Source organism: Ctenopharyngodon idella, chromosome 1 (genome assembly GCF_019924925.1).
Source record: "Ctenopharyngodon idella isolate HZGC_01 chromosome 1, HZGC01, whole genome shotgun sequence".
NCBI classification, from domain to species: Eukaryota; Metazoa; Chordata; class Actinopteri; order Cypriniformes; family Xenocyprididae; genus Ctenopharyngodon; species Ctenopharyngodon idella.
In genome coordinates, this window is record NC_067220.1 from 17886626 (window position 1) to 17912932 (window position 26307).

Here is a 26307-nt window from a genome sequence, read left to right on the forward strand (position 1 = left end):
GCCCCCAGACTATTTTGTAGACTATTTTTTTTTTCATGCACATGCAGTGTATCAAAAAAAGAACATAGCCTTTGCTTTTAAACAAACAACAACAACAAAAACATTTTATTCTAGCTTTATGTGTTCTTTTTCATCAGCACTTGAATGTGGGTAAGTTTCATTAAAAAAATAATTAAAATAAAAATCGTTTTTGTTAAAGATTACATCTGGATCAGATTCAGAATGATTATCAAAACATAGATGGAGTAGATAGAGTCCATCAACACCCCCAAAGCTTCACAGTCATTTCCTATTAGTATAGGAGTAGTATTGCTATTAGTATACTTCTTTTAAACAAAAATAAGAAATTATACTTTCAGTCTACTTTTTATATACTTCTCAGAAATATACTTAAAATTGCACTCAAGTATACTTGACTACTGACAGAAAAGTCTAAGTATGTTTGGGCTATACTTGTACTCAGAATACTTTTAAAGGTGCCCTAGAATGTTAATTTCACAAGATGTAATATAAGTCTCTGGTGTCCCCAGAATGTGTCTGTGAAGTTTCAGCTCAAAATACCCCACAGATTTTTTATTATACCATGTTTTACCACCTATTTTGGGGTGGGAGGAAAATGCTCTGATTTGTGTGTGTACACCTTTAAATGCTCGTGCTCCCCGCCCCCAAACTCGAATGAAGCAATGATGTTTGAGACTCACGGTATGTGATTACCATGTACAGAACTTTAATTATTCAATTATGCCAAGGTAAATACAATTTTCAGTTCTAGGGCACCTTTAAGTATATCTCAATCAAAAGACTAAGTATAGTTGGTTTGTAGTTGTGTTTACTCTTTTGATTGAATAGCCTATTAAATAGCCTACCTTTTTTAGTTTTACATACTGTTTTATAAACTTACATTATTTGAAATATTGATTTATAAAGAAAACAGATAAGTTAATAATAATTCTGAGTTTTTTTATTTTTTTATGTAGGTTAGTAGTCCTTTGGCAGGGGTGTAGAAGTAGGGGTGCTGCAGAACCCTCTGTTTCACTGGATAGTAAATGCAACGCAAATTTTTGTTCATTTACATTTATTCATTTATTTTATCATTTAATAATTTGTTCGTAAATTAACACTTTAAATGGGCTATTAAAATATTTTGATTTTTTTAAACAAGAACAACTAAGAAAAATGCTTTACAGGCGCAAACAGAGTTTTTATAACAAGTTTTTACAGCGTTGAGCAAAGTAGCCAATCACAGACATATTTGTTGTTTTCTTGAACGCAATGGCCAATCAGATGTATTTAAGTTAGATCCACGCACCGTTCAAAAAGTTTTTGTTCAGTGCTGAATGCTGAATGCTGACAAATCCTCTGATTATAACAAAGTGTAGACATTATTAAAGATTCATTGTGCAGTCAGTGGAGCTTTGAGAGGTCGTGATGAACTGAGATCTCAGCTTTATAGCGATTATAAAAGGAGCGCTCTTTGGCGTGTATTCTGCCATGCCAAATCATGCATGCTTTTGATGGTTAATATTAACTGTGGTTTGTGATTGTTAATACTTTAATAACAAATAATTTATCAGCATTTATGCTGAGATCTTTAGGTTGTGGCCAGGTGACTTTAAAACTATTTCAAGATTTCATGGATGTAGCCTACTGATTCTCACCGATACGCTTGTTGTGTTTCCAGGAGTTTTAATGTGTTTTTATAGACTCTATTGTTTCTTATTGGTTTCTTGAATCCCCATCTGATAAAGTCTTTGATAAAAACATGATTTTTAAACTTGTACACACTCAAGTGTTATAAAAAATGAAGCTAGAATGAAATGTTTTTAAAATCAAGAGAGTTAAAGTACAGTTAAAAGTATATTTAAAGTATAAAAATTCAATAACTAAATAGGAACACAGTTGTATACTTAAAGTGCAAAAATAATATATAGGCTAAAATAGTAAACTATAAGTATGATGCTATGTTCACTTAAAGAAATCTTGCAGTATAAAACTACCAGCAGTTTAATAAGATACTTCAGAGTGTACTTTCATAAACCAAAAACTGTGCTACAAGTATTAAAATAATAAACTACTAGTATACATATAAGTTCACTTGTAGTACAGATGCAGCACAAATGAGAAACGTAGTTGTGAACTAGTTGTTTACTACTTTTACACTTATAGTACACTCAAACTTGTACTTTTATATACTAAAAAGTTGGCCAATTTAGTCCCAAGCAGTAGTACACTTACAGGTTTACTACTAGTACATTGATATTAGTACTTACTACATAAAGTATACTTAAGAATATACTTGAACATTACTTAAGTATACTCAATAAAATTAACTTGAAGTATACTTCTTTTTCATAAGGGACTTTGTATGAATGCACCATATTCATGTGTCAGTAAGGCACTGTGCAAAGTACTCTTGTTATAGGGTAAGTGTGACATGTGCAGACTGTAAATTAAAGTAGTGCTTGAAGTTACAGGGTAAGAACAATAATAAAAAATGAAGTTAGTCGGGCCGACACCAACAGCAAACGTGTAACCAATCAGAATTAGGGGCGTATAAGGAGGAGACAGAACGAGTAAGAGGGAGATTTGGGAAAAAAAAAAAAACTGCAGAAAGAGAGATTGGACACAATACAAAAGAGCTCAAAAGAATATCACTGGAATGAAGGATTATGACTGGGCAAGATCTTTAGAACCCGCGTTAATATTAGAAAAGATTTTCAGCACTGGAGAGAGCTAAGCGGGAAGGCCTGAAAACAGACGCGGAGGCTGCTTTGATTTCTTCTCATGTGAGTAACACGGTTTTGAGTGTCATTGATTGTCGGGGGCTGATGTGGTGACAAACATCAAACTCTTGTTTGTATTTACTCTTGTGTACTGTACGTTCATTTTTTGTGCTTCCTTGTCGTTCGTTCATCATCTGTGCTTTATTTTTCGTGAAGCATTATTTTGTGGCGCGTCAGCTGTGATAAACAGACACCCACTCGCATTACGTGTGTAATGCATGCCAGCAGCGATCAGGCCGGGGTTCGAGACCGACTCGGAGCAGGTGGTTAGGATTGGAGTGTGAGTTTTGGAGGCGGAGCAATGAAGAGATTACTTAATTAACTACTTATTAATATAATTATTTATTTATTTATTTATTTTTTGAATACTAAAGTTCTTACAGAAAGTAGCATGTTTTTATATTTTATAAGCCTTTTGAAAAATGGGGACATGGAGTAATGTCCTCATAAGTCACCCTCTCCTTGTAATACCTATGTCATACCCATGTCATTATACAAATTTGTGTCCTGATATGTAACAAAAACACACACACAAAAAACACTAGAGCTATTATGGTAGTAAAAGAAGCAGCTTCACATAAACCAGCAGCCAGAGTTTCTTTGCACTAGACTAGAGCAACTCTAACAATAAACTCATTTCTATTTAGCTCAACACAAATCCATACATTATTTTTCTTTTTGCCCTCCAGTGCCAGCTAGCTGAACTAGTCAGAACATTTTTATAAAATTAACCGCCACCTTCCCATTCTTATTCATTTGTTCTCTACACGTTTGTATAAGTTAATATGAGTTAACATGAAAAACAATCACTAGGGCAGATAAAATCAAAACATTATTTGCACATTACAATTAGAAATCTGAACTTGAAAGTAATACATAATCTTTAAAACTTTTCATTAAGTCATCTAATCCAAAAATTAAAAAGACTGGGAACATAACTGTAACCGCTGGTTGAAAACGAAGGAGAGAAGCAGGATCTAAGTTCAGCAGTATTGAGTTTATTTAACAAAAACACCTTGAAACAAAACACTCTTGACTAGGGAAAAACTAGTGATGGCCGATTTCGAAACACTGCTTCATGAAGCTCCGAAGCTTTATGAATCTTCTATTTCGAATCAGTGATTCGGAGCGTGTATCAAACTGCCACAGTCACGTGATTTCAGTAAACGAGGCTTCATTACATCATCACTGTTTCGAAACAGTTCGAAATATTTATTTCATTTTTCTTTAGTTGTTGTGTATTTTTACTCTGAAAGAATATATCTCATTGTATTGTTGGTTTATGGCATTAATAAAAAAAAAATGCATGTTTGGCCTGAGTTTTGTTGCATTTACACGGTTCTGACCACTAGGGGTCACCGTGGAGACGGGTGTCAGATTGTTTCGAAGCCTCGACACATTCCGGCACATTTGATTCAACTGCTTCAAGCCTCGATCTGTCCATCACTAGGAAAAACAAACAGAACAACCAGGTAAATGCAACAAAGAAATGGATCGACTTCTGTCAGCTTTTTGAACACTTTTTTTTATTTGGACATTTTCTACCATATGATGGCTGAAGCAGCAGCGCGTTAACTCAATTAAATCAATATTTGGTGTGACCACCCTTTGTGTTTAAAACAGTTTTTGTCCTGTACACTTGCAGTTTTTCAGGTAGATTTGACTGTGGGGTTTTAGTGAGCATCAGCTGAAGGGAAATTAAAGGTAGATTACTGTACATCTTCATGATGTGACCAGTGTGTACAAGCTTGACAAATGATGAAAATAAGATGATTATTAAAAAGAAAAGCTGAACATTAGTTCACAAATAATATATATTGTTTAAATGGTTACTGCCTTTAGTTATTATTTTGGAATAAATGTATACATGTGTAAAAACACTAACTTGATGAAATTAATACTTGGTTTGAATAAATAGAACATTACATAGTGTAAAAATACACAATAGAATTGTATTTGGACTCTCTTTTTATGTAATGTTTATTTAACCAGGAAAATTGAGTGTAACAGACATAAATTTATATTTGATATTTACAAATTTGAGGACTTTGCCGCCAAATAAATGTGTCATGCTATACTGCTAACATTATACGAAGCTAATGCATGTGATAATTTATTCAGGGAAACGCACAAAACGTGCACCGCCGTGCGAATATATGGGGGTTGAGCTCGAGCGCGTAACGTGACGCCATCATCGCTCGCGTCACAAATAAAAAGTGAAAGTAAATGTGCAGAAACACCATTTAAACAACCAGAATCGATTCTACAACAGGAACATCAGTGTTTTTATATGAACCTTTATAAAAGCTAAGTCTTGAATTTACGTGTAGATGCTTGATAGAAAATGTGGAGGAGTTTTTTTAATCGATGTTGATCAAGGTGAGTGTTCAGGTCTCGAGACTACAGGTGACTTCCGCATTCTTTGAAGGACGTAAATAGTTCTTTGAAATGCTTTTGATACTTTTCATGTTGAAGCAAAATAACATGGTTATATTGTTTCGTGTTGTCTGTGGTTTATTTTAGCATTTGTGTGAACATACAATAACATTGTGTATTTGACTGAACGCCGCGTCTCTTGATCCTGTCTGAGGAAAAGCTGAATTATTGTGTTTGTACAAGATCTTCCATCCAGAGTCAGTGTTGGAGATCAGATTCTGTTTCAACTGTTCAGATTCATCATGGATGACACACAAACATCCAGAGATGAAGATTTTTCTCCAGGATGCAGGTACTTTGAATAAACACTAGATTAAATCACCTTTAAATGATGATTAAAGGTCTGAAGATGGTAAGATATTTTATTAGGATGCAAAAAGATGTTTGATGATAAATGCTCGTAAGAGCTTATCTTAAAGTGATTATAATCATAAAGGATCAAATCTGTTCTGTTATAGTTCAGTTCATCAGAAGAGATCAGAACCAGAGCCCAGCTGTGTGTCTATGAGGAGTGACGGGTCTATGGGTCAAATAATACATTTTAAGAGTGGAGATACACAGACTGATCTCAGGTATAACATTTCTATAAAAATATGATTATAGTATGGCAAAATACTAAACAATGTACAAGAATAATTATTTATTATCAGAATATTATTCTGATAATGAATTATTCTTTTACTTTGTTTCTAGTTTTTTTTCTTTATCTGATATTTTAAAGTATAGTGTTGCTCACACAGAGACACACATCTATGAGAGTGCTTAGTTAAATGTACAGTTTTTGTATCAACAGTGTAAATATAAAAACTTAAGGGTTTTATTGTGGATAAAATAATTTAAGTGTTTTTCGTCATTTAAATCATAATACAGTAATTTAAATCATTCAATTTAATCTCTCTTTGTTGTAGTTCAGTTCATCAGAAGAGATCAGAACCAGAGTCCAGCTGTGTGTCTATGAGGAGTGACGAGTCTATGGGTCATAAAATACATTTTCCGAGTGGAGATACACAGACTGATCTGAGGTATAACGTTTCTGTAAAAGATATGCATTGATTATGATAAAGAATGATAAAAGACATTGTGCTTATTAACTCATGTAATAATGTGCTATTCTAATTTTACAGCCATGAAGTCCTCAACAGGTTTAGATCATATCTGATGAAGAAGTTTGAGTGTCTGTATGAGGGAACAGCACAGCAGGGAAACCCAACACTCCTGAATGAGATCTACACAGAGCTCTACATCACAGAGAGTGAGAGTGGAGAGATCAGTAATGAGCATGAGGTGAGACAGATTGAGACACAATCCAGGAGAGCAGCAACAGAGGACACACCGATCCAATGCAATGACATCTTTAGACCTTTACCTGGACAAGACAAACCCATCAGAACTGTGCTGACAAAGGGAGTCTCTGGCATTGGAAAAACAGTCTCTGTGCAGAAGTTCATCCTGGACTGGGCTGAAGGGAAAGAGAATCAGGACGTCCAGCTCATATTTCCACTTCCTTTCAGAGAGCTCAATTTGATGAAGGACAAAACACTCAGTCTTTCAGATCTTCTTCATGTCTTTTTCCCTGAAACAAAAGAAATGGAAATATCCAGTGACGAATATAAAGTGTTGTTCATCTTTGATGGTATGGACGAGTGTCGTCTGTCTCTGGATTTTCAGAGCGATGTGAGGTTGTGTGATGTAAGTGAATCAGTCTCAGTGGACGTGCTGCTGATGAACCTCATTGTGGGGAATCTGCTTCCCTCTGCTCTCATCTGGATCACCTCCAGACCAGCAGCAGCTGATCTCGTCCCTCTGAGTGTGTCCATCGAGTGACAGAGGTACGAGGTTTCAATGAGCCACAGAAGGAGGAATACTTCAGGAAGAGAATCAGTGATCAGAGTCTGGCCAATACAATCATCACACACCTGAAGTCCTCAAGGAGCCTCTACATCATGTGCCACATCCCAGTGTTCTGCTGGATCTCAGCTGCTGTTCTAGAGAAGATGTTGAGCGAAGCAGAGAGTGGAGAGATTCCCAAGACTCTCACTCAAATGTACACACACTTCCTGATCCTTCAGACCAACATCAAACATGAGAAGGACTATGAGAAGAACGTGACAGATGAAGACATGATCCTCAAACTGGGGAAAGTGGCTTTTCAGCAGCTTGAGAAAGGCAATGTGATCTTCTATGAGGAAGACCTGAGAGAGTGTGGCATTGATGTGACAGAAGCATCAGTGTACTCAGGATTGTGCACTCAGATCTTCAGAGAGGAGTTTGGCTGGTATCAGGGGAAAGTCTTCTGCTTTGTTCATCTGAGCGTTCAGGAACATCTAGCGGCTCTATATGTGCACCTCTCCTGTACAAACAACAACATAAATGTGTTTGACCAAATCACCAAACAGAGTTTGCTGTCTAAAGTTAAGGAGAGGTTGAAACATGTTTCATTATCTGAGCTGCATCAGAGAGCTGTGAATGAGGCTCTACAGAGTAAAAATGGACATCTGGATCTTTTCCTGCGATTTCTTCTGGGTCTGTCAGTGGAGTCTCATCAGATTCTCCTAAAAGGACTAATGAAACAGAGAAGAAGCAGATCTGACAGCAGTGAGAAAACAGTTGAGTACATCAAGAAGAAGATCAGCACCATTGACTCTCCAGAGAAATCCATCAATCTGTTCCACTGTCTGAATGAACTGGGTGATCATTCACTAGTGGAGGAAATACAACATTATCTGACATCTGGAAGAATAAAGGAAGCCAAACTCTCTTCATCTCAGTGGTCAGCTGTAGTTTTTGTGTTGTTGACATCAGAGAAGAAGCTGGACGAGTTTGATCTCACAAAGTTTATTCTAGGAAACAATGAAGCTGAAGATATGAAAGTTTTTCAGAAGCTGCTGCCCGTGATTAAAGAATCCAGATCAGTTCAGTAAGTGTCACTGAGAACAATCACTTCACTGTTAAAACATCAGGAAAATAAAAGTTCATAAATCTTCAGTGCTGCAGAAGTTGTCCAGAGTTTAGTGGTCAGTATTTTGATGTTTTCTAAACCGTCACAATGTAAAATTCCTTCATACAAACAAAGTCAGAGAATTTGTGTATGAATGAATAATTCAGGTTTACCAGTTGAATGTTCTTGCACATAAAGAAGGAATTTAAATATTTAAATATTTGTTTGTAAATAGACGACATAAAAGAAATTAAGGCCTTAAAAGGCATTAAAAGTCATTAAATTTGATTCCTACAGGCATTAAAAATTTTAGATAGTTTTGAAGAAAAATAATACCACTGGTTTATTTTGAATATAGCCTTCATAATTAACTTTGATTTGCTGTCGCAAAATATGAACATTGGTGTGATACACACGCGGAACCAGTTTGGTAATGGCCTCCGGCCGGTGCAAAATTGAGTTTTGGACAGCGGCCCAAGTAGACTCCCCAGTCTATGTGCCGCACAAGCACGAGATCTTGCTTCCCTGCCGCAGGCGCACCTCTATCTGCGTCTGCTCTGTTCATTTATTATATTTAGTGCAAGTGGCGATCGATAGTGGATAATAATAGGTTATATAATGTATAATGAACTGACGGTAACAGGAGAAATAGAAACAAATAAGCGCAGCACACACAAGAAAATCGGTTAAATACTGTGGTAAAAATTGAAAATGTGGAGTTTTTATATTTATAACACGATACAGTTAAGCAACATCACACAACCAAGAGTGTTGTCTTCCTGAATACTATCACGATTGTAACGTGACACTGATTTCATACAACAAACGAGTAGTTAATATTAAGTCACTTACATTTTAGAAGGAATATTGACTGTTTTTGTTCTGTTTCAGCAGCGAAAATAGTTCCAAATAAACATCACAGCAGAACCATAGCGCATCTCACAGCAACACTCAACTGTGTTTTCTTTACCGTGTTTTTGAGTGATTCAGCGTTTTGAACGAATCGGTTGAGTCAATGATTCAGTGACCCATTCATAAACAGCTGCCTCATTCATGAATGAATCAGCCGTTTGAACGGTGCCCTTTATAAAGGTAAAATCATATATGTCAGTGCTGCAATATTCTGAAAGAATATTCTGAATGAAGGAATATTGCTTCAGAATAAATTTATATTTACACCACACAAAAATCCTTTTTTTTTTTCCGGATAAGCAACTTTTTTACTCAGACAAGTGAATGACCGATTTACTTCTCCATAGGACAAGCACATGACGAGGCTTAATGTGGGCCACGTTTCAGTCACTATTTCCCATTGTCTGACAACAAAAGAAAAATAAATAGATTAAATAGTTTTATTGGGATTTTGGCTGCATTAAAATACATTATGTGAGCACAAAGAGTAGCAGCAGAGACGCAAACAAATCTAAAGGGCTGACACTTGGCAGAATGCGAATGCAACTTAATGACATAACGAATATTATAATTGCCACATAACTTCATCTATCGACTTTAAATGAATATATACATATAATATATATATTAGTTAAAAGTCGATAGATGATGTCATATGTACACTACCGGTCAAAAGTTTGGAAACATTACTATTTTTAATGTTTTTGAACGAAGTCTCTTATGCTCATTAAGGCTGCATTTATTTAATAATAAATACAGAAAAAACAATAATATTGTGACATATTATTACAATTTAAAATTATGGTTTTTCTATTTTAATATACTTTAAAATATAATTTATTCCTGTGATCAAAGCTGAATTTTCAGCATCATTACTCCAGTCTTCAGTGTCACATGATCCTTCAGAAAGTATATATGGCATTAAAAAGGCATCAAAAAGCATTAAATTAGATTTGATGAAACCTGCAGAAACCCTGTCCTAAAACACATTGATGTATGGTTAACATAGAGTCATACATTTAATTTTACTAGTCAGATGGAGAATTAAACGTTTATCTAAACTTTAGCTTCAAGTTTATTAAAAATTCACATTTTAATTTTATGATGAGATGGACAATTAAGACTCAAATCACTGAGTATCTGAAACTATTGCAGGTTCTCTAGTAAAGAGCAGATGTAATGTGTAGCAGCGGCTCCACCATAACAAGAATAACAATGTACAGTGAGACATTTAAGATTATTTACAAGTCATTACTTTTACAAATAATTGGAATAGAATATCAAAAATATGTTGATGTGAATATATTTCTAGTAATCTATTAGTCTGCTTTTACATTGCACGTATATATTCTGACGTGCCGTTTTGCAGCGTGTAATTGTCCATTGCTCCTCTCAGCAGCAAGAAAAACAAAACTTTTATTCAGTGGATTATGTATAACCTCTAAAGAGCGCTCGCTTTACAATCACTAAAAATCTGTCACTCATCTCAGTTCACGATCTCACAAAGTTTCATTAATATCAATAAAGTTGTCTACACTGAATAATGAATCTCTTACTTGCATCGTGTCTTTGTTAATGAGAGGATTCGTGAGCGTGCAGAACTCAGCTCTGAACAAAAACTCCAGTGTTTTGAGCAGTGAGTGGATTCTGACTAAATGAAACACCTCTGATTGGCCATTGTGTTCAAGAGATCAAAAAACTATCTTTGATCAAACATTAATTGTCGGACCCCTGCAGTACCGCTGTGGACCCCCGGTTGAAGACCCTTGGTTTAAAGTTAATAAATACATAGATAGTTTATAAAGCTATTTTAAATATGAGGACTTGTGAAATGTCCTTATATTTCATGTTTATGTCGTAATACCAGTGTAATACCCATGTCATTATACAAATTTGGCTTCATTTACACTGCAACTCTTAATGCACAGATCCGATCTTTTGACCATATCTGATTTTTTTGGCCAGTGTGTTTACATTCACTTTAGATGCAACTGGTATCTGATATCTGTTTACATTCATTCCCGCCCAAAATGATTGTCATTGATAGCTTTGCGTGCACATAGTAGTTCCTCGGGTTGTGAATGGCTGTGCTATTAAAATTATTTATATATTTCATGTCGGGTGGTCATGATTACCTGCCAGAATGGATAAGTTAGTCAGTGTCATGGATGTTTTGCAGCGTGAATTCTGACTGAACGAATATTGACTGGAAAATAAAGGTAATTTGCGTTTGTTATTAGGGGCCAAGCACTGAAGGTGCGTAGGCACCTATTGTATCTGTTGCTGTTCTTTTTAATTCTTCTTCTTCTTCCACTCTTGAGTCTATGGCCGCCCATAGAACCACTTGCGGGAAAGTTATGAAATTTGGCACACAGTTAGAGGACAGTCTGATCTGTATCCATAGCAAATTTGGAGTCTCTAACTCAATCCTCTAGTGCCACCAGCTGTCCAAATTTTCACTCATGTTTATGTTAATAACTTTTGAACCGTAAGGTTTAGAAAATTCTTTTTTCCTCGGATTCCTTGGGCCAAGATGAATCGATTGCACCCTATGACATTTTCCGCCATTTTGAATTTTCTGAAAAACTTACTTTTTCGAACTCCTCCTAGGATACGTCGGATACGTCAAACTGTTTTTGTATACCGGAGCAACGAATTTGAGGCATGATGCAAAACCGACTCTTGAAGCTGTATCTCTGCAATGCTTTGGCATATTGACACCAAACTTTGCGAGAGTCAATGTCACCTCACTCTGACCATACCTCATTAATTTAATCACAGTGCCACCTATTGGTCGGAAGTGATAAACCACTAAATCTTTATTATTGACTGTATTTGTGATTTTTCAGCTCTTTTGCCTAAAATGATCTCAGTAGGTCTTTAATATCCCACTGTTGCAGTTGGTCTGATGCTCCCAGCCATGTTGACTGGCTTCTTGTGCGTCTTTTGTGCTTGGCCCAGATAATTGCTGCTTGCAGCTATATTTTTATCTACGGTCGTTAAATCTAGAATTCTGAAGGGAAATAAAGTAAGATTACATTTATTTGAATGAATGATTACGAGAGAGTGAGTGAAGGAGAGAGCGCACTAGGGATGGGCGATACCACTTAGTTTGTTTTTGATACGATACTGATACTTTCAAGGCCAATATCGTCGATACCGATACGATACCTCTAATATGAACCTACAAATTTTAACGTTTATTCAATTATTGAATTACTAAGAGTAAAATGGGTTATGATACCCACTTAACATTATATTTGAAAGGCATTTTAACATTCAATATGCTTTAATTGCAGTTTATTAGATTATATTTTTATTTACACATGGTTAAGATGTTTACTTGGTAAACCATGGAAAATCTACAAATAAGCCTACTATATGCCTAGCTGAACTATGGTCACTGTAGTAAAGGTTCATTTTCATAAGGGACTGCCAGTGACAGGCTGTTGCACCTATAAAATGAAACATTTGTATTCTGACAGAACATCAATATGAACTTTTAATATTCAATTTAAATAAATGTACTTGCACAAACTATGTAGGCTACTATTTCATTTTGTTTTTTGTGAAATAACTAATAATAATAATATACATTTTTTTTGTCTTCCGTTAAGCATTGTTCTGGGCTGCATTTCCCAAAAGCATCAATGGTTTCTTACGATACTAAACGCAGCCCTGTTTGAATGTAGTGTCGGCAGTGAGCGAATGCTCTCTGTGATTGATTGGTTCTGACTTGCAGCATTTGCGTGTTCAGATGAGCAGGAAAACACTTCTACTACAAATTATTCGCTAACATAGGTTATTTGTCCAATTCAATGCATATTGTATGCATATTGTTAAATAAACAAAAATAAAAAAAAAACATACACCTTAGTATCGATATTTTAATTTGAGTATCGATACTTTCAATACTCAACGTCAGTATCGATATATCGATACTTCATATCGATCTGCCCATCCCTAGAGTGCACACGAGAGAGTAGCCTACCCAGTGAAGCTTTTGGTTTATTAAAATAAAAATTAAAAAAAACACATGGTGGTCTCTTTTAAATTAACCAGGCAGAGGTTGAAATTCACAATGTGTGTGTGTGTGTGTAAATAATTTTAATAGCACAGCCATTTAAAACCCGAGGGTCTAACATGTACATACAAAGCTATCAATGACAATCATTTTGGGCAGGAATGAATGTAAACACAGATATCGCGTCTAAAGTGAATGTAAATACACTGGCCAAAAAATCAGATATTGTCAAAAGATCGGATCTGTGCTTTAAGAGTTGCAGTGTAAATGCAGCCTTAGTGAGCAAACATGTCGCTCTTGCCTTGTGGTGGCTTGGAATTCCAGTGGGAATCGGATATGCGTGTTTAGACATAGGTCACATGTCCAGAGATTGGATCTGATTTAAGACCACATTTGGAAGTGGCTCAGATCGGATGCGAAAAAAATCGTATCTCTTGTGGATTTTTGTGTTTACACGTATGCAACTAATTCTGATCTGTGTCAGATGTGAGCAAAAAATCTGATTTTTTTTGTGCCAGTGTAAACGCAGCCTTTGTGTCCTCATAAATCACAAACACACACACACACACACACACCATGTTTTGTGCTCTGTGACATTTTATATCTCAATTATCACACATATTGATTTGAGCTTTAAGTTTGTACTTTCTCTTTATTAATGGATTCACTGCTAAACTGATCTGATCTGAACTGAGAGAGTGAAGAGTGTGTCATTGTTCTCTACAGGTTGAGTGATTGTGGAGTCACAGATGAAGGTTGTGCTGCTCTGACTTTAGCTCTGAGATCAAACCCCTCACACCTGAGAGATCTGAATCTGTCTGGGAATGAAATAGGAAAATCAGTGAATCTGCTGTCTGATGTACTACAGGATCCTCACTGTAAACTGGAGAAACTGTGGTAAGATCATATTTGACTCTCACACATGAATCACAATGTAAAGTATATTTAAGGTGTAAAGAGAAATGAAGAACATGCTGGATTCATTTTTTTTTTTTTTTACTGTTCATCACGTTCATCTTTCTGCATTGACACTTTCTGTTGTTTTTCATTTTGTAAAATCACACAAACGCACACACACACACACACAGGTTTGTTTTGCTATCAAAGTAAGGACATTTCATAGGCGTAATGGTTTTTATACTGTACATTATATTCTGTCCCCCTGCACTAACCCTAAACCTACCCATCACAGAAAACATTCTGCATTTTTACATTTTTAATAAAACATTGTTTAGTATGTTATTAAAGCTATTTTAAATATGAGGACTTGTGAAATGTCCTCATATTTCATGTTTATGTCGTAATACCAGTGTAATACCCATGTCATTATACAAATTTGTGTCCTCATAAATCACAAAAACATGCACACACACACACACACACATATATATATATATATATATATATATATATATATATATATTATCATGTTTTGTGCTCTGTGACATTTTATTTCTCAATTATCAGACATATTGATTTGTGCTTTAAGTTTGTACTTTCTCTTTAATAATGGATTTACTGTTAAACTGATCTGATCTGAACTGAGAGAGTGAAGAGTGTGTCATTGTTCTCTACAGGTTGAGTTATTGTGGAATCACAGATGAAGGTTGTGCTGCTCTGACTTTAGCTCTGAGATCAAACCCCTCACACCTGAGAGAACTGGATCTGTCATGGAATGAAATAGGAAATTCAGTGAATCTGCTGTCTGATGTACTACAGGATCCTCACTGTAAACTGGAGAAACTGTGGTAAAATCATATTTGACTCTCACACATGAATCACAATGTAAAGTATATTTAAGGTGTAAAGAGAAATGAAGAACATGCTGGATTAATTTTTTTTACTGTTCATTATGTTCATCTTTCTGCATTGACACTTTCTAAAGTATTGTTTTTCATATTGTAAAATCACACACACACACACACACACACACACATACACACACACAGGTTTGTTTTGCTATCTTAGTGAGGACATTCTATAGACGTAATGGTTTTTATACTGTACATTATATTCTGTCCTTCTGCACCCCTAAACCTACCCATCACAGAAAACATTCTGCATTTTTAAATATTTAATAAAACATTGTTTAGTGTGTTTTTAAAGCTATTTTAAATATGAGGACTCATGAAATGTCCTCATATTGCATGTTTATGTCATAATCCCAGTGTAATACCCATGTCATTATACAAATGTGTCCTCATAAATCACAAAAACGCTCACTCACACACACACACACACACACACACACACACACACACACACACACGTTTTGTGCTCTGTGACATTTTATATCTCAATTATCACACATATTTATTTGTGCTTTAAGTTTGTACTTTCTCTTTAATAATGGATTCACTGCTAAACTGATCTGATCTGAACTGAGAGAGTGAAGAGTGTGTCATTGTTCTCTACAGGTTGAGAGATTGTGATATCACAGATGAAGGTTGTGCTGCTCTGACTTCAGCTCTGAGATCAAACCCCTCACACCTGAGAGAACTGGATCTGTCTGAGAATATAATAGGAGAATCAGTGAATCTGCTGTCTGATGTACTACAGGATCCTCACTGTAAACTGGAGAAACTGTGGTAAGATCATATTTGACTCTCACACATGAATCATAATGTAAAGTATATTGATATAAATGAAGAACATGATGGATTCATTTTTTTTTTTTTTTTGCTGTTCATCATGTTCATCTTTCTGCATTGACACTTTCTAAAGTATTGTTTTTCATTTTGTAAAATCACACACACACACACACACACACACACACACACACACACACACACACAGGTTTGTTTTGCTATCAAAGTAAGGACATTCCATAGGCGTAATGGTTTTTATACTGTACAAACTGTATATTCTGTCCCTCTGCACCCCTAAACCTACCCATGGCTGGTTGGTCAAAAACAAGGATTTGATCGTGCTGTGTAACAACAACAATCACCAGGCTTTTGGCGCCCTCTGCAGGCATTTGTTATAATACATATTATGTACTTATAACATATCAGGGGAAAAAAACTCTTGGGCCCAGTTTCACAGACAGGGCTTAGCCTAAGCCAGGATTAGGCCTTAGTTCAATTAGGATATTTAAGTAGCTTTTATGAACATACACTAGAAAAAAACATGTGGTGTGCATCTTGAGACAAAACAATGGCTCTGACATATTTTAAGACATGTCAGTGCAAGTTACTTTCAGTTAAAACAGCTCAAACATGCATTTTAGTCTAGGACTAGCTTAAGCCTTGTCTGTGAAACCGGGGGTCAATGTGTTTAAATATGCAGATTAGCTTGTTTTGGTTAATTTAGAAGAAATCTGCAGATGCAAACAGACGGAGGGTAGTAGGCTTAAAACAAACACCATCTAAATGTGTATTTTGGAAGTTTTCTTTCCATTAGAGTAAAAGAAGACTTGGAAGCAAAAATAGACCAAAATCTTAAAATTGTCCACAACATGAAAGAAGTATTCCAATAACACCAAAAGAATTAAAACGATTTATTGATTTGTGCAAAATAAACAAATTATTAGTGAAACTATGTCCTTCTTCTTATGCAGTTATTATTCTAAATATATATATAGCTACTTGAGAATAGTATTGTAGAAAACACACACTGTGGCATAGTTTCCTTTGCTGTTGCCTGCTCTTGTGATAAACCTAGTGAACACTAAAGAAGATCATGATCTCTGTGTGAACTGATTATTCTGTAGAAATCTGTGGAGTATGAAACAATTGCGTGAGTGTGAGGGAATTGAAATAAATTGGTAAGGGAGTCAGAGTTGTGTTAATATATTTAACATTTTGTTTATTTATTTTTTTTTTAAATAAATAATTATGAGAAATGCCCTTTTTTCCACTTGAGCCCCTGCCCTCCAAAATGTCTGTGCACGTCCCTGCAGTTTACTGTACATAGAAGAGTGAAATTTCCCTCATCTAAAGTACTGGTACTGTGTGAGTTTAAAACCCCTGTAAATGATTCTTTCAGCTCTCTCTCAGATTTTGACTGGTGTGTCATCAGTTTTGCTACCTAATGTTGTCATTGTTAAACGTTTTGAGAAGTGTGTCTTTGTTTTGAGAACTGAACGACTGATTTGGGAAACTGGGCCAACTGAATCACGTATAATGTGTTAGCAATCGAGAAAAGCTAAAATACGTTTAGATTCTTACCTAACCCTGCTATTATTTTCTGTGATCGGGATCTTCTTCTTGATTTCATGTTATTGTTTCGTCGGATGGCAAAAAGACCTTTATCCATGATGAAAGTGGAGCGGGCGGTCGGAGAATCAGCCAAACAATTACGAAAATGAATCTCAGACATATTCCGATGGGATTACATTTCTCACAGGACTTCTGAGTTAGTCAAGAAGCAGTAATTTTCCGATTCATGAACAAATGGAAAAACATTTCGTAAGTGAACTTGGCTGCGCTGTGTGTTTTTGACTCCCAAAGAACCGGTTCATAAGAGTCATTTGTTAATGAAGCTGACTACACTGGGCGCGCTGCGTGCAACCATCATGCTCAGTTTATTGAAAGACGTGTTTTCTTGCCATTATTTTGCGTTACGCTGTCTTTTTTAGGTCATCACATTGAAGCGCCGCTGCTGAAAAGCCGTACTTGAAACACTGCTTACATTTATATTTTATTCTGTGATAATTCTGGGGTGGCAAAGCTTTTTCTTAGGGTGGCAGCTGCCACCCCATGCCACCCCGGTAGATCTGCCCCTGTACCCCTCACAGAAAACTTTCTGCATTTTTACATTTTTAATAAAATATTGTTTAGTATGTTTTTAAGGTGCCCTAGGACACTATTTCACAAGATGTAATATAAGTCTCTGGTGTCCCCAGAATGTGTCTGTGAAGTTTCAGCTCAAAATACCCCACAGATCATTTATTATACCATGTTTTAACTGCCTATTTTGGGGTGGAATTAAAAATGCCCTGATCCGGGGTGTGTACACCTTTAAATGCTCGTGCTCCCCACCCCCAAGCTCGCGACTCCAATAAATATTGAATAAACAATACTGAAGTTCACAATATAACTCTCAAAATGGATCTTTACAAACTGTTCATGATGCAGCATATCAGATCACGTAAGTATGGCATATTGTGGATGTTTACATTTGATTCTGAATGAGTTTGATAATGCTGCGTGGCTAAAGCTACACTGTTGGAGAGATTTATAAAGAATGAAGATGCGTTTATGAATTATACAGACTACAAGCGTTTTCGGGTTAAAAATGAAAATAACGACATGGCTCTGGTCTCTGTGAATACAGTAAGAAACAATGGTAACTTTAACCAGTATTGTCATTGCTTGATGGCTTCACAATACCTGCAGATGATTCGGCTGTGCAGCTCCACAACATTAATACTGGCTTGAACATGGGCTGGTATATGCAAATGTTGGGGGCGTACATATTAATGATCCCGACTGTTGCGTCCCAGTCGGTGTTATGTTGAGATTTGCCTGTTTTTCCGTGGTGTTTTCACGCACGAGATTTACATATGAAGGAGGAAACAATGGTGTTTGAGGCTCACTGTATGTCATTTCCATGTACAGAACTCTTATTATTCAACTATGCCAAGGTAAATTCAATTTTCAATTCTAGGGCACCTTTAAAGCTATTTTAAGTATGAGGACTCATGAAATGTCTTCATATTGCATGTTTACGTTGTAATACCAGTGTAATACCCATGTCATTATACAAATATGTCCTCATAAATCACAAAAACGCTTGCACACACACACACACACACACACACATCATGTTTTGTGCTCTGTGACATTTTATATCTCAATTATCACACATATTGATTTGTGCTTTAAGTTTGTATTTTCTCTTTAATAATGGATTCACTGCTAAACTGATCTGATCTGAACTGAGAGAGTGAAGAGTGTGTCATTGTTCTCTACAGGTTGAGATATTGTGGAGTCACAAATGAAGGTTGTGCTGCTCTGACTTCAGCTCTGAGATCAAACCCCTCACACCTGAGAGAACTGAGTCTGTCACTGAATGAAATAGGAAATTCAGTGAATCTGCTGTCTGATATATTACAGGATCCTCACTGTAAACTGGAGAAACTGTGGTAAGATCATATTTGACTCTCACACATGAATCACAATGTAAAGTATATTTGAAGTGTTCAGCCTCTTTCTGCTGCTGTGAGTTCAGCTGATTGAGCTGTAAATGATTGAACACATGAGCTGCTCTTCAGTCACATGATACTGCAGGACTGAGAGTCACACTGAAATACACACTTTCACACAATCAACATTTCAGTCTCTTGACTTTAAACAGACTCAAGCTCAACACAACTGAAAAAAAATGAAGAACATGCTGGATTCATTCTCACTGGTCGTCATGTTCATGTTTCTGCATTGACACTTTCTAAAGTATTGTTTTTAATTTTGTAAAATCACACACACACACACATCATGTTTTGTGCTCTGTGACATTTAAGATCTCAATGATTTAACATATTAATTTGAGCTTTAAGTTTGTACTTTCTCTTTAATAATGGATTCACTGCTAAACTGATCTGATCTGAACTGAGAGAGTGAAGAGTGTGTCATTGTTCTCTACAGGTTGAAGGATTGTGGAGTCACAGATGAAGGTTGTGCTGCTCTGACTTCAGCTCTGATATCAAATCCCTCACACCTGAGAGAACTGGATCTGTCATGGAATGAAATAGGAAATTCAGTGAATCTGCTGTCTGATGTACTACAGGATCCTCACTGTAAACTGGAGAAACTGTGGTAAAATCATATTTGACTCTCACACATGAATCACAATGTAAAGTATATTTAAGGTGTAAAGAGAAATGAAGAACATGCTGGATTAATTTTTTTTACTGTTCATTATGTTCATCTTTCTGCATTGACACTTTCTAAAGTATTGTTTTTCATATTGTAAAATCACACACACACACACACACACACACACACACACACACACACAGGTTTGTTTTGCTATCAAAGTAAGGACATTCTATAGACGTAATGGTTTTTATACTGTACATTATATTCTGTCCTTCTGCACCCCTAAACCTACCCATCACAGAAAACATTCTGCATTTTTAAATATTTAATAAAACATTGTTTAGTGTGTTTTTAAAGCTATTTTAAATATGAGGACTCATGAAATGTCCTCATATTGCATGTTTATGTCATAATCCCAGTGTAATACCCATGTCATTATACAAATGTGTCCTCATAAATCACAAAAACGCTCACTCACACACACACACACACACACACACACACACACACACACACACACACACGTTTTGTGCTCTGTGACATTTTATATCTCAATTATCACACATATTTATTTGTGCTTTAAGTTTGTACTTTCTCTTTAATAATGGATTCACTGCTAAACTGATCTGATCTGAACTGAGAGAGTGAAGAGTGTGTCATTGTTCTCTACAGGTTGAGTTATTGTGATATCACAGATGAAGGTTGTGCTGCTCTGACTTCAGCTCTGAGATCAAACCCCTCACACCTGAGAGAACTGGATCTGTCTGAGAATATAATAGGAGAATCAGTGAATCTGCTGTCTGATGTACTACAGGATCCTCACTGTAAACTGGAGAAACTGTGGTAAGATCATATTTGACTCTCACACATGAATCATGATGTAAAGTATATTGATATAAATGAAGAACATGATGGATTCATTTTTTTTTTTTTTTTTGCTGTTCATCATGTTCATCTTTCTGCATTGACACTTTCTAAAGTATTGTTTTTCATTTTGTAAAATCACACACACACACACACACACACACACACACACACACACACACACACACACAGGTTTGTTTTGCTATCAAAGTAAGGACATTCCATAGGCGTAATGGTTTTTATACTGTACAAACTGTATATTCTGTCCCTCTGCACCCCTAAACCTACCCATGGCTGGTTGGTCAAAAACAAGGATTTCGTTGTGCTGTGTAACAACAACAATCACCAGGCTTTTGGCGCCCTCTGCAGGCATTTGTTATAATACATATTATGTACTTAAAACATATCAGGGGAAAAAAACTCTTGGGCCCAGTTTCACAGACAGGGCTTAGCCTAAGCCAGGATTAGGCCTTAGTTCAATTAGGATATTTAAGTAGCTTTTATAAACATACACTAGAAAAAAACATGTGGTGTGCATCTTGAGACAAAACAATGGCTCTGACATATTTTAAGACATGTCAGTGCAAGTTACTTTCAGTTAAAACAGCTCAAACATGCATTTTAGTCTAGGACTAGCTTAAGCCTTGTCTGTGAAACCGGGGGTCAATGTGTTTAAATATGCAGATTAGCTTGTTTTGGTTAATTTAGAAGAAATCTGTAGATGCAAACAGACGGAGGGTAGTAGGCTTAAAACAAACACCATCTAAATGTGTATTTTGGAAGTTTTCTTTCCATTAGAGTAAAAGAAGACTTGTAAGCAATAATAGACCAAAATCTTAAAATTGTCCACAACATGAAAGAAGTATTCCAATAACACCAAAAGAATTAAAACGATTTATTGATTTGTGCAAAATAAACAAATTATTAGTGAAACTATGTCCTTCTTCTTATGCAGTTATTATTCTAAATATATATAGCTACTTGAGAATAGTATTGTAGAAAACACACACTGTGGCATAGTTTCCTTTGCTGTTGCCTGCTCTTGTGATAAACCTAGTGAACACTAAAGAAGATCATGATCTCTGTGTGAACTGATTATTCTGTAGAAATCTGTGGAGTATGAAACAATTGCGTGAGTGTGAGGGAATTGAAATAAATTGGTAAGGGAGTCAGAGTTGTGTTAATATATTTAACATTTTGTTTATTTTTTTTTTTTTTAAATAAATAATTATGAGAAATGCCCTTTTTTCCACTTGAGCCCCTGCCCTCCAAAATGTCTGTGCACGTCCCTGCAGTTTACTGTACATAGAAGAGTGAAATTTCCCTCATCTAAAGTACTGGTACTGTGTGAGTTTAAAACCCCTGTAAATGATTCTTTCAGCTCTCTCTCAGATTTTGACTGGTGTGTTGTCAGTTTTGCTACCTAATGTTGTCATTGTTAAACGTTTTGAGAAGTGTGTCTTTGTTTGAGAACTGAACGACTGATTGGGAAACTGGGCCAACTGAATCACGTATAATGTGTTAGCAATCGAGAAAAGCTAAAATACGTTTAGATTCTTACCTAACCCTGCTATTATTTTCTGTGATCGGGATCTTCTTATTGATTTCATGTTATTGTTTCGTCGGATGGCAAAAAGACCTTTATCCATGATGAAAGTGGAGCGGGCAGTCGGAGAATCAGCCAAACAATTACGAAAATTAATCTCAGACATATTCCGATGGGATTACATTTCTCACAGGACTTCTGAGTTAGTCAAGAAGCAGTAATTTTCCGATTCATGAACAAATGGAAAAACATTTCGTAAGTGAACTTGGCTGCGCTGTGTGTTTTTGACTCCCAAAGAACCGGTTCATAAGAGTCATTTGTTAATGAAGCTGACTACACTGGGCGCGCTGCGTGCAACCATCATGCTCAGTTTATTGAAAGACGTGTTTTCTTGCCACTTGAAACACTGCTTACATTTATATTTTATTCTGTGATAATTCTAGGGTGGCAAAGCTTTTCCATGCCACCCCGGTAGATCTGCCCCTGTACCCATCACAGAAAACTTTCTGCATTTTTACATTTTTAATAAAATATTGTTTAGTATGTTTTTAAGGTGCCCTAGAACACTATTTCACAAGATGTAATATAAGTCTCTGGTGTCCCCAGAATGTGTCTGTGAAGTTTCAGCTCAAAATACCCCACAGATCATTTATTATACCATGTTTTAACTGCCTATTTTGGGGTGGATTTAAAAATGCCCTGATCTGGGGTGTGTACACCTTTAAATGCTTGTGCTCCCCACCCCCAAGCTCACGACTCCAATAAATATTGCATAAACAACACTGAAGTTCACAATATAACTCTCAAAATGGATCTTTACAAACTGTTCATGATGCAGCATATCAGATCACGTAAGTATGGCATATTGTGGATGTTTACATTTGATTCTGAATGAGTTTGATAATGCTGCGTGGCTAAAGCTACACTGTTGGAGAGATTTATAAAGAATGAAGATGCGTTTATGAATTATACAGACTACAAGCGTTTTCGGGTTAAAAATGAAAATAACGACATGGCTCTGGTCTCTGTGAATACAGTAAGAAACAATGGTAACTTTAACCAGTATTGTCATTGCTTGATGGCTTCACAATACCTGCAGATGATTCGGCTGTGCAGCTCCACATCATTAATACTGGCTTGAACATGGGCTGGTATATGCAAATGTTGGGGGCGTACATATTAATGATCCCGACTGTTGCGTCCCAGTCTGTGTTATGTTGAGATTTGCCTGTTTTTCCGTGGTGTTTTTCACGCACGAGATTTACATATGAAGGAGGAAACAATGGTGTTTGAGACTCACTGTATGTCATTTCCATGTACAGAACTCTTATTATTCAACTATGCCAAGGTAAATTCAATTTTCAATTCTAGGGCACCTTTAAAGCTATTTTAAGTATGAGGACTCATGAAATGTCTTCATATTGCATGTTTACGTTGTAATACCAGTGTAATACCCATGTCATTATACAAATATGTCCTCATAAATCACAAAAACGCTTGCACACACACACACACACACACACACACACATCATGTTTTGTGCTCTGTGACATTTTATATCTCAATTATCACACATATTGATTTGTGCTTTAAGTTTGTATTTTCTCTTTAATAATGGATTCACTGCTAAACTGATCTGATCTGAACTGAGAGAGTGAAGAGTGTGTCATTGTTCTCTACAGGTTGAGATATTGTGGAGTCACAGATGAAGGTTGTGCTGCTCTGACTTCAGCTCTGAGATCAAACCCCTCACACCTGAGAGAACTGAATCTGTCACTGAATGAAATAGGAAATTCAGTGAATCTGCTGTCTGATATACTACAGGATCCTCACTGTAAACTGGAGAAACTGTGGTAAGATCATATTTGACTCTCACACATGAATCACAATGTAAAGTATATTTGAAGTGTTCAGCCTCTTTCTGCTGCTGTGAGTTCAGCTGATTGAGCTGTAAATGATTGAACACATGAGCTGCTCCTCAGTCACATGATACTGCAGGGACTGAGAGTCACACTGAAATACACACTTTCACACAATCAACATTTCAGTCTCTTGACTTTAAACAGACTCAGCTCAACAGCAACTGAAAAAAATGAAGAACATGCTGGATTCATTCTCACTGGTCGTCATGTTCATGTTTCTGCATTTACCACTTTCTAAAGTATTGTTTTTAATTTTGTAAAATCACACACACACACACATCATGTTTTGTGCTCTGTGACATATAAGATCTCAATGATTTAACATATTAATTTGAGCTTTAAGTTTGTACTTTCTCTTTAATAATGGATTCACTGCTAAACTGATCTGATCTGAACTGAGAGAGTGAAGAGTGTGTCATTGTTCTCTACAGGTTGAAGGATTGTGGAGTCACAGATGAAGGTTGTGCTGCTCTGACTTCAGCTCTGATATCAAATCCCTCACACCTGAGAGAACTGAATCTGTCTGGAAATAAAATAGGAGATTCAGCATGTGAACTGCTCACTGATCTAAAGAATTCTCCACATTGTAAACTAAAGACACTGTGGTAAGTAATAATTTCAAATAATATTCACGTTTTCATATAGCTGAACATTTATATATTTATATGCATATTTGGACTTTTATATTAGGTGTCTTTAACAACTATGTACTAGCATTAAATTAATCTTTTAGTACAGTGCAATGTTTTACATTGTAACTTATATTTTAAGAAAAATACCTGCATTTAATTACATTCTGTAAATAATTTCTGTAATTACATTTATAATTACACTGTTGACCGTTCCCTTACCCTTAACCCACACCCTTAAACCTACCCATACCTTACCATATTCAACCTCAATAGCAGCAAAAGTGTTTTGCAATACAATATGAACACAATAAGGTACATTGTAACTATTTTTTGATGTAAGTACATAGTAAGTTAAGGACACCTATATAAAGTGGGACCGCATATTTCTTCATAAAACAACGTATTCTGTATAAGTAGTATCCTATTCATCTTCAGCTTTTAGTCTCTGAGTACTGTAAATTGTTTTTTCTGCCCGATTTTGATTGGAACTGCTCTGATTGATTCAGTAGAAATGTGCCACAGTTTTTGCCACTTTGATTATTTCAAATGAATGTCTGATTTTACATAATTTGACAGTTATTACATTTGGATTTACAGGTTATGAGGAAATTACCATTTCCATTCAAAATATCCGCTCTGAGTCCGGCTCCACACACTCTCCTCACCGACACTCTCTTCTTTCTCCACTCTAACTTGAGAAATTCAGCACAGTGTTTATAAACTCCTCTGAGCTGAATCACGCAGCAGAAACCACAGGATCCTGAAGCAGAGAGCTCAGAGAGCTGACAGAGAGCACACCGTTTGTGTTTCTTGTTATACATACTGAATACAGACTGATAGATTAATAATTATAGCTTTTTTAAGACAGGGTTTCATAAATGTTAATGATGACTGTGCAGTATGTGAGTTATACACTAACTCTGTTAACTTGTATATATGTATGTATAAAATACTGTATAACTGTATAAATAACACATTTCTGACTGCACTGTATTAAAGTCTCTCACTCACATAAAATGACACTATTGTCACTTTAAAACTACTTTACAGCACAATTTGAATTTGTCTCATAATTGATGAAGTTTGCATCGTTTCTGTTTTCCTGTATATTTCTGTAATATACTTTGAAACAATCTGTATTATATACAGTATAATGTGCTTTATAAATAAAAGTGACTGTGGTACCACTTTGTTACTCCAGTAACTTCTCAGAAATGGCCAAGATGTCACTGCAACTAATCATTTCTGTTTCCGGTACAGACTGCATAGCTTCAACCTATGAGTAACTAACTGTCATGAATATGGCTCCCACGGTTCATCCTCCGGACCGCCGGAGGGAGCCATCACCGGAATACTGATTCTCCACCATTCGGACTTCATTTCCCATAGGCCCTCATTCCTGGGACTGATTGCACACACACCTGAACTGCATCACACGCACACTATTTAAGCCACGCATACACACCACATCTTCGCGAAGTCTTGATTT

At 36.1% G+C, this 26307-nt stretch overlaps 1 protein-coding gene across 1 annotated transcript; it reads left to right on the top strand.

Annotated features, from left to right (window-relative positions):
- The first annotated feature begins 4884 nt into the window (after positions 1-4884).
- Positions 4885-25422, top strand: LOC127511562 (NACHT, LRR and PYD domains-containing protein 3-like). Its single transcript, XM_051892475.1, is given in 13 exon segments — positions 4885-5162; positions 5403-5511; positions 5678-5791; positions 6128-6241; positions 6344-7014; positions 7017-8136; positions 13820-13990; positions 14671-14841; positions 15511-15681; positions 19681-19851; positions 20527-20697; positions 24618-24791; positions 25416-25422. Coding segments are annotated over 13 exon segments (3213 nt in total). The 5' UTR covers positions 4885-5113.
- The last annotated feature ends 885 nt before the right edge of the window (positions 25423-26307 follow it).